We start from the raw sequence: 17,747 nt of genomic DNA, 5'->3' as shown, positions 1-17,747 counted from the left end.
TGAAATAACATTACATATCTTTCATTGTACATTCATTTTAATGGCTTTGTAGCATTTTTAAACATAAGAAATTGCCTATTTTAACATTGAATAAATATTCATTTAATTTAATTTATAAGTGAAATAAAATTAAATGTACAATTACGGTAATTAAGGTTGTTTGAGAGTGTAATAATTTTTTTTATTTTTTATTATTGTTTATCGTTGTGAACAGGGTCTGTGAATGTCTGTGGAAAAACATAAAATGTTTGCTATTTCATTAATTATTTTTTTACAGTGTAGTAAATGAGACCTATGAATCTTATAGTGAGTGGGACTATCACCGACTGTCAATCACTGGTTTAGGTAAGACAGTGGAACAATGAGCAACATGCAGTCCAGTAGATCATTGATTGACAGTTCCTTGACAGTCCCACCATTGAGTGCTCTACGCTGCTGCCAAGTCTGGACCGCCGAGGCTTCATTTCCCCTCATCGTTAGACGGTACACTGGGCAGGCAATCAGCTTTAGACTGACACAAACAAACAAACCCATGACCCCATGCCAAAGGTCACAAAAGGAGACCAGCTGGAGCCTGAATGACCTTACAATGCACTCGCCACCTGAATAACAAACACACAAGCAACCACAACAAAGATTGAGCAGCCACAATGAACAACATCCAGACATTCCACGTTCATTGGGAGCATGCAGATCCCTCTAGATCATACAAACTGAAGAGCCACAGGCTTTGTGAACAGGCAAGGTGGGTGGTGTGTGTGTGTGTGTGTGTGTGTGTGTGTGTGTGTGTGTGTGCGTGTGTGCGTGTTTGATGTTCTTACTTTCTGGTGGCACCCTGTCTTTGTGCGGACACCCAGACAGGCTCCGGTGGTGAGGGTACAACCCTGTCACGTGACCCGTGCCATCGCAGCCTGGGGTCGGGCATCGGCTGTCTTTCTTCTCTGAGCGTGATGAATCTGTTCACACACACACACAAACACACAAACACACACAGAGACAAAGCCAGAGGCGTTATATACATTACCTTGCTTCGTTGCTGCATTTTACCACTTGATCCCAGTGAATTGTGTGTGTGAAACCATAGCAACCAAACAACGTCAGAGTTGTTTGCGGCTAAAAGCGGCATCTCGCGCTCAGAACAGATTTCATTGAGTCACAAGGGAAGTTCCAGAAAATATAGCATAAGGTAACAGAACATATTTCACATCACATTCAGGGGTATTTAATGTCTTGTTGAAAAGAAATCACAGCTGTCCAAAGGAACATATGTTACTGTGCTCAAGCCGAAGTAAGTTTGACTTTCTCTACTTATTATCTGATACATGTTAATATTGTTAATTAAATGGATAAACACCATCATGATCAAATTAGTTTATATGGAGATCAAAGAGACCTGATCAATTGAAACCCCTGTCTCTTTGTCAGAGATTCATATCCACTATACACATGAGAAGAGCTGGGTGTGGCTCCATCTATGAATCTCACACCTACACACACACACCTACACACACACACACACACACACACACACCAGAGGGGATTGTCTTTCCTGTGCCCAACCTCACCCTCTCCCTTCCCCGAAAAACCTGATCAGCTACTGTTACCATCCAAAAGCAATGAAGCCATCCCATGCCAACCCACATCATCTCTCAGGTGCCTCAGCCCACCTTCAAATGACATCAGTTAGGAAAACAAGGTTGCAGATTGATCTTTGGCGCTTGGTCGTTCCCTATTTTCATTGTGACGCATTGAACAGCTTTGTATTGTGTTCGCATGATCGTTACGATTTGAGGACCTCTTAGCTTAGCTGATATATTGCTTGTGAGCTACAGCATATGAATGGCATATCAGATAACACACACACACACACACAGTAAGAGCCCATTTGAGGGCCAGTACACGTGAGTGGTGAGAAAGAGAGGAAAGAGAGGTGCTCTTAGCCTGAACCACAGAGAGACAGACCGCTAATTAAAGTTTTAGAGACTGATGTAACTTGGTACTCCCCCCTCCTCCCCCCCAGAGAGAGAGAGAGTTAGAGAGAGAGAGAGAGAGAGAGAGCAGATCTTATACACCTACTCGTACATTGGGAGTGAGTCACTGGTTGAATTCCCCGTCTCACACATCAGAACATCATACATCAGAACAAGCACCTCGTTATCCCCTTGTACAGTTTGGTCCTTCCTCTGTCGATGTCATATCGGGGCACATGGGGCTGGTACAGTGTGGCTGTGTCATGTCTAGCTTTGTAGCTATAGACATAAAGTAGTGCGAAATATTGTAGGACTGAAACTGTATATGAAAGAGCAGGGTAATTGGCTTTCTCTCTCTCATTGTGCACTGTGTTTGAAATAGATCACAGTCTCAGAAATGAAGCGATAGTTGCATATCAACACACACACACACACACAGATAGCTGGATAGGCAGAAGGACAGACAGACATGTGCACACACAAACCCATACACACTCAAACACACACACACACACACCCACACACACACCATGGAGTCTACACCTTGACTGCCTCATGGCAGGGAGTGGAGGCAGTCAAGTGGAATGCACATTAGAAAGCAGAGGATATCGATCGTGCCTGGGGACAGGCCGCGCTTTGCATAGCAAATGGCCCCCATTACCATACCATCTCTGGATAATTAATGTGCAGTCAGTGTGCCTGTCATTCGTTATCGGTCATTCTGATACTGTTCAATTTCCGTCTCCACCTCGTGTTTTTCTCAAGCTGCCAGTCTCTCCCTCGAAACAATGATTTTTATAAATCATACAGGAACCCTGGTCAATGAGTGTCTGCTGCTATCTCACCAGGGGGAAGATGCTATCGTGACGCAACGGCCACACATCCTCTCATTATTCCGACATTAGCGAGATACAGGGGCCACAGCGTGTTTGTGAAATTAGCATTTATGTGGCATTTTTGTTTTAATATGAGCCTGCTGAGAATTAGAACCTTCATATTTGTTGCTCTTATCTGACCTCTTTCTTGTGTGTGTCTATGAAATGCATTACTCCCCTTATCTTGTGTAGAATTGTTACACTAATATAATGTTTATGACTGTAATAATCGAAGCGTAACGAGGAGAGCACACGAACAACCAATTGTAAATGTCACTTTGTGGCCTTCAAGTCTGGGTAAAGTATGAATAATGTCCCCCATCCTGGGCAGTGAGGCCATTGAGGTAAATACGGTATCTATCATGTACAGGATCATTGTGTTTGAAATTAACAACCAACCTTGAAACATAATTGTATGAGAATTCAGTATACGAGTACACTATGAATGTATGAAAGTCTAACAGCCAATAATAGACTAGCCACAGCAGAAAGATGCACGAAATAAACCAATAGAAAAAACACACACTCTTGATTATTCCCTTTTTGAACATAGAAAGAGGTATATTTCCTAAAACCTAATTTTAGTTCGACTATATGACTCTCTTACAGAGGCGGCAGGGTTCTATTTTACTTCTATGTCTCAGGTTTAAAAATAGGCAGCTTTAGCCCAGCCTGTATCGCAGGGATGAGATTTGCAGTCCTAACGGGCCGTGCAGATTGCCATTACTTATGCCTGACAAGCCTACCCTCTGATGTTGCCATGCTGGCCTATTTTAACAACATAAGCTGCTGCTGCCGCTACCGCCGCTGCCGCCGTTGCCGCCGCTGTCGAAATGCGAATTTCTAAATTGGCTGAAAAAGCTTGTCCCGGGGTCATAGCGAGGTTTCTAGTAGGCACGTGAGCCATCCGTCTCCGAAACAGAGGGCAGATGCTAAGCCAAGCAGTGCACTTTACCAGACTGACATACATTTTATACCTGAGCAAGGTGATAGAGCTGGTGTCGACATGTCTGCTGTTGTGGCAGCTTACAGTGGTACAGTCGGTGCACTGCTGCTAAATGAGCCATAAGAATTGTCTCATGCATCATCTTCCAAGTCCAAATTACTTTTACGTTGTCAAAAATGATGAAACTTGACTGCAGATGTGCCACATTTAGGGCAAGTTCAGTTGGGTACGGTATGTGTGTGCGCTGTACGCATTCGTGTGTGTGTGTTCAGCCGTTTGTAGGCCTACTCACCTTTATGGTAGTAGGGCTTCTTCATGCCGTCGTGGAGCCGGGCTTTGCGCTCCTCACCGTAGCCGTGTCGCGAGCCGTGCTCCTGGTGGTGGTACCTCACCCCGTCCCGCCTTGCGGCCTCTGCGGCCATCTTATCCCGCATGGTCTTGGCACGCTCTGACTCCAGTGCGATGGCCTTCTCCAGCAGTGACAGGTTGCCCTTGGTCATGTCAAAGACCTCCTCCGAGCGGTCCGACGTCACCGAGGTGGTTTCCTCGTCCCGGTCGTGGTTGCGGCTGTGATAGCGGTCGTCCTGAGCGCAGCTGGAGAAGGCCTTGGAGCGCGGGCTCAGCTGCTCCTCCAGCTTCATCAAGTTGACCATGTCAGAATAGTTCCTCTCCAGCATCCTCCTCTCCTCGGAGCTCTGCTGGAGGTCCCCGTAGCCCTGTTGGTGAGGATGTTGCTGTGCCTCTCCCCCAGCGGTGTGGTTCTGCTGGGGGTGTCCTGTCCGGTCGGCTGGTTGCGTCTCGCTTAGTTTGCGTGCCAGGTCAAAGCACTGGTTCCGCAAACACTCCAGGCTGCTCAGGCACACCTCCTCGTCACTCTCTTCCACCTGCCCGTTGCTGTTTGTCTTACCCTGCCCGCCACTACCACCCTGTCCGGGTCCTCGGGCACATCCGTTACCACCTCCCTCCCCATTTTCGTCCTCATACTCCTGGCCGTCCAGGTTGTCAGAGAGCACAGCCCCGTGTCCCTGCGCCAGCAGCTTGAGGGAATCCACAGTCTCCCTCACCACGTCACTGTCTACATCCAGAGTTAGCTGGGCCTTCTGCGAGTGGGCCCCCTCGCCGTCCTCTTCATCCTCCTCCTCCTCTTCCTCCTCCTCTTCTTCTTCCTCCTCTTCCTCCTCCTCCTCCTCTTCCTCCTCCTCCTCTTCCTCGGCACTGTTGGAGGAGTTGCTGTTCATCTCGGACTCTGTCATGGCCCGGTAGGCAGCGTCCTCTGCGATCTTGCCCAGGTTGAGCAGAGACTTAGCCACAAGTTCGTCGTAGTTCTCGTAATCTTCGTTGTTGTTGTCATCCTTCTCCCCCGTCTGACTGGATTTGGGATGGCTGCCACCACCGCCGCCACCATGGCTCATCTGATCGTCCTCTGTAGGAAAGAACAAGAACAAAATGCTTTGTAATTTAATTTCCGTCATTCTATTTTACTGGTAAATCTGATTTCGGGGCTTGGCCCGCATAAATTGGATAAGGAACTCTTTGCATCCACGATTAATGTACTTTCAGGATCTTAACGGTAGCTTGTGAACTGAATTGTGAATCAGCAGAGGAAGTGACATAGTGGCTTGGAAAGTCTCTTCCAGTGAGATACGTTGGTTGAGTCTCTGTACCAACCCTTGTCCAAGAACACAGCAACCTACAGACATTCCCTGAAAGGGCGGTCTAAACCTTGAAGACCTTATTCATTCAATGTATTTTGAAACTGGAAGACTGTTTGTGTCTGGATACATACAGCATCAAGAAGAATTTACATTTACCATGTCATTCACCCCTCCAGCCATTGGGAAGGACTCCTCTTCTACAACAAGCACATTGTGGCTGTTGATATCTGTCTAGTTGATGTCTAAGTAACTAACATTAAGCATCAAGCTGCAGATTTGAGCAATCTAGTCAAGGAAAGTGTAGAGAAGCTCAGCAAGAAATCTTTTGAGCGGGAGAGCATTTTTAATGTTAAAACCATTGCCTGTCTCATTTTCTATGTTAACTGTGAAATGTGCCATTACATTCATAGAATAAAATGCACTCCTAAAGCTTGCCATTTACCCATTTCCAGCAAAGGCGCTTTTTGCCCAATCAACAGAATCTTTAGCATTCTTTTCACTGCTTAATTGATTCTGACAGGCTGCAAAAGGTTACTGAACCTCTCCTGTCAGTAATTTCAGGCACCCACTCTCTGGAACACTTCCCATCGCCCCTCTCACGGTTCTGAACCGTCAAGAGCACATTGCTCACACTGGTGTCATACTATTGCCACTTACATTCCTGCAGAGAGAAAAACCCAGAGGCCTACATAGAAATACTCAGTGTGACTTTGATTTCTCGAGGGAGCGAGAAAATCACCTGACAAAAGTACTACTGAAGTGTAATCTTCCGTGATGAAGTATTAATTATCGGCAGGTTCAAGACAGGTTGGCAATCTCAATACACATGCTTGTGAACATGAACATTTCCATTGGAGATAAGCTCATACACTGTACATGCATACACAAGCACGTACCAACACAAGCACCCCCCCCCCCCCCCCCCCCCACACACACACACACACACACACACACTTTCTGTGTGTATCTAATGAGAGAGCAACACCACAGGCTTGGGTGAGGGCTCTGGACCGGGGAGAGAACAGTCACGAATGACCAAGCACATATTTTGACAGTGGAAGCTTTCTAACAGCACCCCGCCAGAGGTTTCATTTGTGATGGTTTGAAACATGGCCCAGGAAAGCAATTTGAAGAGCAATCAAGGTACACAAAGGGGATAGGGAAGCGAAACAGATTGAAGGGGGGGAACAGAGAGATTGCACTCTTCTGAATTGGCTTGGATTAGCAACGCAGCGGTATGCATCCCATTGAGAACCACAGAGAACCATAACAATGCCACCTCTATTACATTTCCAAGATTGGAATCTGCCTCTAGCACCTCTGTCTTGAAGGATAACGGAGAAATGATAATGCAAGTAGAGCAACTTATCTACATTTCGAGAAAGAAAAAAAAAACGGACAAATGTGCAATTTCATCCTCCCATCTCCAGATGGCAGTATGGCTTAGTGACCAAGAGGATGAAAGGGAATTCAAGGTATGCATCCAGAACAGGAAGCAAGGACCCTGACTAGAGTCCATTCACTGACAATCTCTATGTTTGCATAGATTTGCTCATCTTTATCAGTAAGAACCACTTAATGGCTAGCTGTTTGAAATACAAGGTAATTTGTAAATCAGTGATTATGCGCAGTGCCTTGCTCAGACCCACTTTTTCAAACACCCCCAATGCAGGATCGGAGGAAGAACAGGGCAACATGGCATATCCAGGTAGACTATACACACACAATTCCTACATGAGTCCTACAGTTGTTCATCCATGAGCACTAAAACCGATGCCCGTGGCTGTGGAATAAACGTCCAATAAACGTCAGTCCGAGGAGATGTTCTCTGTACTCACATGTCCAACAGAGAGAGAGAGAGAGAGAGAGAGAATACAGATACAGTGAGTGAGGGTGGAGGCTAAGACACCTCAACACTTCTATTAGGGAGAGCTTCACACCAATAAGGGTTAACACACCCCTCTCTCTCAGATCTCCACTCTTAATTGGATTTGAAGGCACTGTCAGGTCCTATCTGGGAAGTGGGGGTGCAAAGCAGAATCTGTTGGAGAGAAACCTGCCAAATCTGGTGCTTGGCCACGTCAGAGGGGGAGGACAACACATGGAGGGGAACGTCTCTCACGCCCCCAGTCTCCAACCCAGACATAACGTTGGCTACACAGTCTTCTCTGTGGAGAGATTATTTTCTAGGCTTTGCCACAGTAACTTCTATGATGAGTACAAACGTGGAGGAACTGCTCTTCTAACAAAACTACTGTTCTAGACACGTCTCTGCACTCTCTGACACCTATTAAAGGGACAATCTGGGATTGGTAATATTTGTTTTACTTTACAATGAATGATATATAGCCATCAATTCTTGAAGAATATAACTTATGAATGCCTCATGAGCTTAGTTCAACTGTCTTACCCCATCAGACACCAAAATATATGCTTGTTTTACGCTATTGTTTGTAAACAATGTAATTGTAAACAAAGACTGTATAGCTTCAAAACATGGTGAAACTATATCATTTTAATCTCATTTACAGTCAGTCCTTGCATCCATAGCTCTGTCTATTTAAGAGTGGCTACATTTCTCCAGCCCCATCCCTCAGCTGTTTGCCAAAAAAAGTGGCGGGGTGACCGCTTCGTTGTTGTTTGAATCCCTGATTGTCCTTTGACATGATGTCAGTGCATGAATGCTACATTAGCATTTACTGTTGTGGCTTTTAATGTAATGTTTGGAGAGATTCGTTCCTCCATTTCCAAGGCATTTCTCTCTGAGATTAGGTGGGTTTGACAGACAGTGGTTTGCTTTCAACTACCATGGACGGTGTTAAAACTGCCATCTCCGCAGGGTGTGTGTGTGTGTGTGTGTGTGTGTGAGAGAGAGAGAGAGCGAGAGAGAGCGAGAGAGAGAGAACGAGATCCAGGCTGCTTTTAGCCTTTGTATAAGATAGCTTGGTCTGCAGGTAACAGCAATCACCCAAAATTACAGAGCCTCTCTTAAAAAAAAGAGCAGTATGCAGCCGAAGCGGCCCTTCATTCCAAGTGATATGTTTGATCAAGCTCTGAAAATTATGTTTCACATCTAGTAGCTAGTCATATAGGTTTAAAAAATAAATACAAAATGTACAAAGAAATAGATGAATAAATAACTCAAACACGAAACAAACAAGATCAAAGGAATAACTGATCACAGTGTGAACCAAATAATATATTCAAGGTGCTGTGCCTAGCTGGGATTTCATTACATGGTTGTATGTTGTTATATATATAGAATTGCATGTGATCACTTTCCCAATGCACAGTACATGGAAGGAAATGACCATAAATGCAAGCAAAAAGCAAACTTAATCAATATAGGAAGAATTATGAGAAATCTACCAATATCTACTGTAAGTAAACAGTATGCATGAGATAATTATCACACACTATCAAATGTAGCACAGCACATGGACAAAACATGTCTTAATATACTTTGAATATATTATTCAACATAGAATGTATTGTAACTGATGACCGTGAATCACTGACATTTACGTTCATTAATATTCTAAAACAAACACATTGCCTAGCTAGGCCAATGCAAACATGTATTTGGTGCAACAAAGGAATGCAAAGGATCCTCACCTTGGCCACGACTCTCCTCGTCATAGTCCTCCTCATACTCCTCCTCTTCCTCGTCCTCCTCCTCGTCCTCATCCTCCTCTACCCCCTCCTCCTCCTCCTCCTCCTCCTCCTCCTCTTGTTCCACCTCTACCTCCTCCTCCCCCTCTCCCTCCCCTCTCTCCACCTCTACTTCCTCCTGCTCCATCTGCTCCTCATTGTCCTCCGAGTACCCCTCCTCTTCCTCCTCCTCGACCTCCTCCTCCTCATCCTCCTCCACTCCCTCTCTCTCCTGCTCCTCCTCTTCCTCCTCTTCTCTGTCATCTATCTCCTCTGTTCCATCTGTCTCGTAGCACTCCTCCATAGTGGAGTTGTCCATGTGGTTTATGAAGGCTTTCCTTTTGGGGGCAGGCTCCAGGGGCTGTCTGTCCAGTGTTTTCCTCTTCTTGGCCAGGGGGCAGCCGTACTCACTACAGGGGAGAGATAAGAAAGGAGCCATTAGCCTGTTAGCAGCTAGCTGCTATCCACCTCACCTGGCTTAGCCACTAATTCTAGTGCTAATGCAGCCAGCTCTGGTTTCTGTTCAACAGCGACGGGCCAGACAGCTCCCAAGCACTAAGCAGGCAAGGTTGTTCAGAGATCAAAAGACACACTTACGCACACTTACATTTTCCATTTGCATGTGCAAAGAAGTGCCAAAACGTCGGCCTTCTTAACCGTAAGTAGATGTGGTGAGACAATGGGAGTTTCAAATACTGCAACTACCATTTGCATATTCAGACTGTTTACTAAAACTCTAGTAGAATAATTATGGTTTTCTCAAAAACATTCAAAATCATACTCTGAGCTGTTGGGTATTTTTTGCTCTGCTCAACACTATTTTCTCCAGCAAATTGGAGCCTGTAGAGTGACCAAGGCTACAAAAAAATATACTTTTAGAAAAAAAGGTTATTCGGCTTGTCCCTGTAGTGTAGGAGAACCCTTTGAAGAACTCTTTTTGGTGCCCTGGAGAACAGTTTTTTCCTCTCACTTTTACTGAGGAACTAAGAACAAAGTAAGAACCTCAGTTCTTTGCTGAAAAGCTTTGCCTGTGTCACCAGAGAGACAATGAAATCAACGTTTATTTAACAGAGGCCTAACTGCGCCCATCATCATTAGCAATTGCACAATTACAATCTAATTGCCATCCGTTCACTCGTGTATGATTGCAGGAGGTGGAATGAGGATTTTTGAGGTAAATAAAAACAACGCTTTCATTTCACATTCATAACCCCTTTCATGACCCAGAAAATGATTGTTTAATGACCTGATGTGGTCTCCCTCAGGCATAGACCTTCTAACCACGTAGAAACATGCAAGTACACCGTAGGCCTATACGTTGTATAACATAGTCTTTGGTAAAAAAAATAACCTGAGGTATAATTAATTGTATCTGGCCAAGGCACCTACGGTCTAAATGTATTCTCTGGAACCACTTGGCAGCAGGGGGACTGATGTTAATCTGATAATCTGTGTATTCGCTCAGGCTATTGATCATAGGGGCTTAATCCATTTCACTCATCAAACCTCGGGGAGTCTGGAGCCTGCACCGACCTGGGTGTTTGTGTGTGTGTGTGTGCGTTTGCGTTTGTGTTTGTGTTTGTGTGTATTTATGTATGATTTATGTACGTCTGTGTGTGTGTGTGTGTGTGTGCACGCACATGCGCCTATGTGTGTGCGTCTGTATATGTGTGCGTGCATACTGTGTGTATGCGTGTGTGTGTGTGTGTGTGTGTGCTTGTATGTATGCATATGCCTGTGGGTGTAAGGCACCCAACATCTCCATAAAGCATACCCACGCAGACAGGGTCCCAATGAGGTTTGTGCAGTGTGTTTGGGTGTCAAGTAGTCCCCCCTATCATCGTTGGAGTGTGAAAGAGTCAAACATGCGTCGGGTGTGCTTAGTCAGGGACTAGTCAGCTGTGAAATGTGCCTGACTCTCATTCTCCCCAGCTCATAATGTGTATCTGTCCCCGCGCTGCATCCAATAGGCCCTAATGTGAACAAATAAATGCCATTAGGGTTTGAAGGAGTGGAGGAGAAATCTTATCAGCGCTTATGATAGTCGGAAGAGGAGAACTAGTGCCTTTCACTTTTCAGGGCCGATGTGTGGCATTTATCTGAAGCCTTCTCCAATCAAGGTGATGGCGGTTTGTTAATATGTGTACTTCATTTTCAACATGGATGGAAATTGGAGTGTTTTGTTTGCTTCACCTTCCTTTTTCACACACGCACACGCACGCACACACACACACACACACACACACAGACACAGACACAGACACAGACACAGACACAGACACGCACACGCACACGCACACGCACACGCACACGCACACGCACACAGACACACACACACATACACTGCGGCAGCATCCCAGGCCCTGACCGCCCAAGACGTCCGTCCATCACTCAGTCAGCGTCAGACCGACTGGCAGCCTCAATCTCACCAGTCCCAGGGATTACTTTATAGTCTGACCCCTAGCACCCAGAACCCAGGGCCTCATTTCATTAATCTAAGCCCACACGGAAACTCATTCCCTGCCTGACAGCCAGGGCCTCTCCCCTGGGTGTGTGTGTGTGTGTGTGTGTGTGTGTGTGTGTGTGTGTGTTTGTGTGTGCGTGTGTGTGGGGGTGGGGGGGGGGGGGGCTCTACGCCCCCGTGATCAATAGTGCTTGTGACCAAACATCTCAGAAGCACATTAAAATGCCACTCATCCGGCCCCATTCCGGAGCGCCTCCAAATAAATCAAGGGCCAGTCCCAGCAGGCTGCATACTGCCAAAGGCAGGCAGACTGGCGGGGGAGGACGATAGGTGAGAAGCAGGAGGAAGGAGGGAGGAGTGAGGGAGGGAGGGAGGGAGTGAAGGGGTCTGCATGGGCACTGTGGAAATTCACCCCTCTTTCTCTCCCTCCCTCTCTCTTTCCCTCCCTCCCTGCCTCTCTCCTTCCCTCCATCCCTCCCTCCTTCCCTCCCCCATCGCATCTCTCTTGGTCCGGCTGGATGGTTTTACCGATGAGGCAGTCCTTGCAATGCATCAAACAAATGGCGGCGAGGCTGCAGTGCTACCAGGTGGTTAACGCACCGGGGCTCCCTAGCTGACAGGTATTAATGGGTTTTCACCTGAATCGCTCTCAAACACACACACACACACACACACGCACACACACGCACACACACACACACACACACCTCTTCGATACTGCTAATTGTGTTGAAACATTGGCTTTAAATATACTGTTGTTGTGTCATAAAAGGGGTCGCTCACACGGTGATGTGGAGGACACACAGCAATGTTTTTGTTTCTATGGTAATGCAAAAAAGTTTCGGCCTGAAAGTGACACAGTGACACCTTGCTCCCCGGTGAACCGACGATCCCCCCACCTCACTTAAAAGCTCCATTTCATTAATTCACAACAATGACATTATGCATGATATGCAAATGTCTCTTCATCGCACGAATGAATGTGGCGTCCCGGCCAAAAATAGACCCAGGTTTGACATGCCCTCCTCCTGTCTCTTAGTTGTGAGGTTGCCCTGACTTTGCGAGAGGTGCGTTCGCACCCCCCCCCCACCCCCACCCCCCCCCTCCACACACACACACACACACACACACACACAAAAGCTCAATGATGACGAAACCACAGGAAGCGTTGCCTTGCCCGCCGCGCCCGCCCGACATCTCCGATATCCCTCGTTCCCCCGGCACTGTCACAGCATGACCTTGGGTACATCGCACGCCGTTGTCAGCGGCGACGCTAGCACCCACTAACATCCCACTCACCCGCGCCTCGCAATTAAATTTCCACAGGTAATTAAGTGCCATTTCAATAACGACATACCGGGGGGGCATTGTGTGGAGGAGAATAAGAAGAACAAGAAGAAAAAACTGCCATTAGACATTTTTCAGCTTCTTTTCTTCCCTTGACAGCAGAAGTAGGAGCCTTGAAGTGGAGGGTGCTGTACGAGAGGCAGCAATCAAAACAGAAAAGACCCTCACATCACAAACAGGCCTCTCTGAAGTGGACATCCTTAAAAATAACAAGGTGCCTGGATAAACTGCATTCATTGAACAGGGAACAAGTGGTCGAATAACAGTGAAATAACACTATTGAAACTGTAAAGAGAACCCATTTGGGGGGTGTTCAAGAGAGCTCACGGGTTTGAGGGGGAGCCTGCTGTGTGTGTGTGTGTGTGTGTGTGTGTGTGTGTGTGTGTGTGTGTGTGTGTGTGTGTGTGTGTGTGTGTGTGTGTGTGTGTATGTGTATGTGTGTATGTGTATGTGTATGTGTGTGTGTGTGTGTGTATGTGTGTGTATGTGTGTGTATGTGTGTGTCTGTGTGTGTGTGTGTGTGTGTGTGTGTGTACATGTGAGCACACGTGTGTGGCTAATACTGTGTGACAGTGAGGACCCGTTGAGGAGTCTTATACACGGAGGCTTTATTAGTAGCCATATTAGAGGCTGTTCACACCGGGGGCCCAAGCTTTAGCCGGTCATTAGCATCATGTGCTATTTGTCTCCCTGACACTGGGATGAGAGCTGCCTCTTCCCTATCTGTCTCCCCCCTTCCTACCCCCCCAACCTCTCCTCACTCTTTCACACTCACTCTCTCTCTCTCTCTCCCCCTGTCGTCTATCAAATGACTCGCTCTCATCTCTTTTTCTGTCTTTAATCCTCTCCTTCCCTCTCTCTCTGCATCAGATACCTTTCCACTCTCTCCCTCCCTTTCTCTCTCCCTCCCCCTCTTTCTCTCTCCCACTCTCTCGCTCCCTTTCTCTCTCCCTCCCCCTCTCTCTTTCCCACTCTCTCTCTCCCACTCTCTCCCTCCCTTTCTCTCTCCCACTTTCTCCCTTCCACTCTGTCTCAATCCCTCTCTCTCTCCCTCTCCTCCCTCTCCCTCTCCTCCCTCTCTCCTCTGCAGAGTTGTGGAGGAGACAGAAACCTCTCGCTGTGCCCGTACCCAGCAGGATCTATAGGCACGCGTGGCAGAGCGCCGTCTCCATGGTGATATCCTCAAGGAATCCAAGAGGGATTTGCTATCCTCACAGACAGGCGGGGAGCCAGTCAAAGAGAGAGAGAGAGAGAGAGTGAGAGAGACTGTGTGTGTGTTTGTGTGTGTGTTGTGTGTGTGTGTGTGTGTGTGTGTGTGTGTGTGTGTGTGTGTGATAGATAGAGATAGAGAAAGAGAGAGAGATAGAGGAAGAGGGAAAGAGAGATACTGAGAGAAAGAAAGGGAAAGAAGGAAGATCATTTCAGACCTGACAGACTTCTCTCCCCAAAGAGGAGAACAAAAGACATGGTGTTCTGCAGGAGGCTCAGACACACCACTGCAATTTGGGGCGTTTACTGTTTGCTCTGACTGCTGATCTCTACCTGGATGATCAAATACGGTTACGCAGACTAACCACAATAACGGGTACAGTCATTTCAGAGAAGGTTCAAAGCAGAGAAGTATCAGGGTATCCTAACTTAGACAACGATTAAATTGTCTTTCTTGTAAAAAAAAAAAAAAAAAAAAAAACATAATTTGCTTGGGTACAATGGACATGCATTTGCAGAGCACACCCAATGTTGTATTGTGCGTACACACCTGTACTGTACATAACATTACATATCTATGACAGAGATGAAAAGAGCGTATCGTAAAGCATCGCTGGTGTAATACTGAAGTCCTACTTGCAGTGGTGCGTTGTAGTGGTGACACAGCCAATGCTACTGTACGAAGCAGAGTGGGGAAAAAGCCAAGAGGAATCAGCCGCCTGCAGACAGACACAGACCCAGATGACTATACAACTCAGCCTGCTGGGCAGCCCCAGCCATATATAGGCTTATCCCCACCCTTAGCCTGAGCCCCCGCCTCTGCCTCTGTCCTAGCCTTAACCCTTGGCATATATTCATCCCCAGTAAAAAGCTCAAGCCCCAAGCCTTAGCTCCAGCTTCAGCCTGAGCTCCAGCCTCAGCCACAGCCACAGCCCCAGCCTCAACTCCATCCCCATCCCCAGCTCCAGCTTCGACACCATCCCTAACTCCAGCCTGAGCTCCGGCCCCAGCCCCAGCTGCAGCTGCAGCCGCAGCCCCAGTCTCAACCCCAACCCCAACCCCAACCCCAACCCTAGCCTTAGCTCCAGCCCAAGCCCAAGCCCAAACCCGAACCCCAGCCTCAGCCCCAGCCCCAGCCCCATCCCCAGCTTCAGCTCCTTAACCCCACCCCCACCCCCACCCTCACCAGGACCTCACCAGCAGCCCGCAGCCTCTCCCAGAGCCCCTCTCAGCCATATCACACCCTACAAGCCCAGACAGGAGGCAGGACATCAGCCCTCTGAGGTATCTGAGGCCTGGTGATTACACCCTCACAGAGGGAATGGAGGATTAGGGATCCAGGGGGTGCTGGGACTGACAGGGATACAGAGGGGATGAGACAGGACTGGGTTCAACATATTCACAACCCTGGGACTGACTTGAGGGTAGCTACTTAGTACCTATAGTCAGTTTTTTAATACATCGCTTTTCCACCTCAGGGTCAGCTTTGCCAGCTTGGGAAAATGATTATGCTGAAGTGCTCCTTGGAAATAGGAAACTGGGAAATTTCCAACTTGAAAATATGTTACTTGGATGATACCTGAGTTTACCCACAAGGAAGCATCTCAGAAACTTCACTACACACAATTCTACGCAAAATCGAAGTGGGGAGTTTCAGAGGGCCACTTGAACGGACCATTAATGATAAAGATGGTAATATGATGTAATACAGAAGGGGGTGGTGGTAGGGCAAAAATAATTCTGTATGGATACTACTGTATGGCGGGAATAAGAAACATCAAAAAGGAAGCTGATAGCTACATGTTCATGTGATAATCTCAATATGCCATATAATCTGATTTGCATAATTTACACTCTGACATATAAGGGGTAGCCTAATCACACCCTAGATTCTACTTATGTATTGAAGCAATCTGTCTAAATCCACTCCTGGATCATCCAGGTAAAGAGTCTCTCCACTCACGTAATTACCTCAATCAATCACTTCGAACACGGAGACGCAGAGAGAAGCTGCTGCAGACCCTGCGGCCATCTTGGACCAGACGTTTTATTCTTCCTGTTGTCTATCCTTCTTTATTGACTGCAATCGGTGGTTTACGTGGGTAAATTCACAGAGTGAGACATTCTGGAGTCAATGTAAGTAATCACTGTATCTACAGTGTATGCTTTTAATTATCTTGAGTCTCTTCAAAACCCTTAAAAGTAAGGTTGATAATGATTTTGCATTAAAGATGTCCTGTTGTGGTGACAACAAATACATTGGCCATCTTCACAGGTGAGCTTGAGACAGTTCTTTTACCCACACTAAAGGTCATACCCGCACACCTCAGAACTCCATACATGATTGGACGCATCACAAACATTAAAAAAACTTAGAACCATGAAGGTTCTAAGACTACATTGGCCATGATAGTGCAGTTGAATCCTAATAATCATCTAACATCATCAGAGAACAGAATGTACTCTGGGAATGTAATCCATTCCCAATTCCAAGCCAGACTTTCATGCCCTCCCCCCGACGCTGTTCTGCTCTGTTCTGTTCTGTCGACTTGTTTACTGGGCTCGCTGCATTTCCCCAGCAGAAGAGGGGCTCTTGACATTGATGTAATTTAGTTGGCAGCCGTGCCATTGGGAGGGCAGGCTAGCAGCGGGTGATTGGAGAGGGGGAGGAGGGGGTGGGGGGGGGGTGAGAGGTCACGATGTGCACAGCCTGTAGTGGGCCCTAAGCGGCTACCCGCATAGTCTCACATCCCCCTGGACCCCCCCCCCCCCCCCTTCAGTTGCACATCCCCCTGGCATCCTCGGCACCCGCTACACATGATCTCTCATTCCCTTTGATGTCTCTCCTTCGGGAGGTGGAATAAAAAAACAGGCAGGAAGCGTAAACACCACCTGTTTATCAGGCGGTGTGACATGGGAAGGTAGCTGGCTTGTTACAATAGCACATTGGGAAAAAAAACAAAGGAAAAAAAAAACTGGAAAAAATAAACAAATGGCAACCGAATAGAAAGAACGGCGGGGGGGAAGTGTGACTACGTCACGTTTTATTTGAGGGCCTTGGTTTGAAAATGTGTTTGAATATGTTTCGTGTTAGTTCATAGACTGTGGCTTTATGAAAATGTGTCTTTTAGAATGTATACACTGTCGAAAAAATAGTGCCGGGCTTTTGTTTATTCCGGAGAGCTGTCTGAATCCACCATTGACTATGAAAGAGCAAAATAGCGGAAATTACACAAAATGCAGAGAAACAACCTCTTCCCGCCAAATTTGTGACTCAGAGGCATTATCATTGCAAACTAAAAGTATCATCACCATTGCAAAAAATACTGGAGCTGTGAAGTACCCTGACTTCAGTTTGCTTCGGCCATTCTTTGTCAGATTTTCAAAATGTTGCTCTGCACTCACATTCTCTCGTCTTTCATGAAATACAGCTTTCAATTAAATATGGAAATGTCCATCTCTGTGACGGATACTTCACAGCAGGGGGTTGATGGCACGGAGGCCGCTTTTTTGGAGGGAGGTGGCAGATTCTGATTAATGTGACCTTATCTGGATTTGCACAAGGAGGCACTGGGGTGGCAAGGCTGGCAGGAGTGGAGGGAGGGTTGTTCAGAATCAGAGCACACCCTC

General features: G+C 46.8%; 1 protein-coding gene across 1 annotated transcript in view; it reads right to left on the bottom strand.

The window, feature by feature from the left end:
- The window catches only part of myt1lb (myelin transcription factor 1-like, b), a gene marked incomplete at both ends in the record, with an annotated part of 52,768 nt that overhangs the window by 24,813 nt on the left and 10,208 nt on the right, over window positions 1–17,747 (bottom strand). The window contains 3 exons of the mRNA XM_083682770.1: window positions 822–956; window positions 4,084–5,214; window positions 9,062–9,507. Coding sequence (XP_083538896.1) covers window positions 822–956; window positions 4,084–5,214; window positions 9,062–9,507 — 1,712 coding nt within the window. The remainder of the gene's footprint in view (window positions 1–821; window positions 957–4,083; window positions 5,215–9,061; window positions 9,508–17,747) is intronic.

Source organism: Argentina silus, assembly GCF_951799395.1.
Source record: "Argentina silus genome assembly, chromosome: 13".
NCBI lineage: Eukaryota > Metazoa > Chordata > Actinopteri > Argentiniformes > Argentinidae > Argentina > Argentina silus.
The sequence above is the reverse complement of the archived record's forward strand: the minus strand, read 5'-3'. Positions and strand labels throughout refer to the sequence as shown.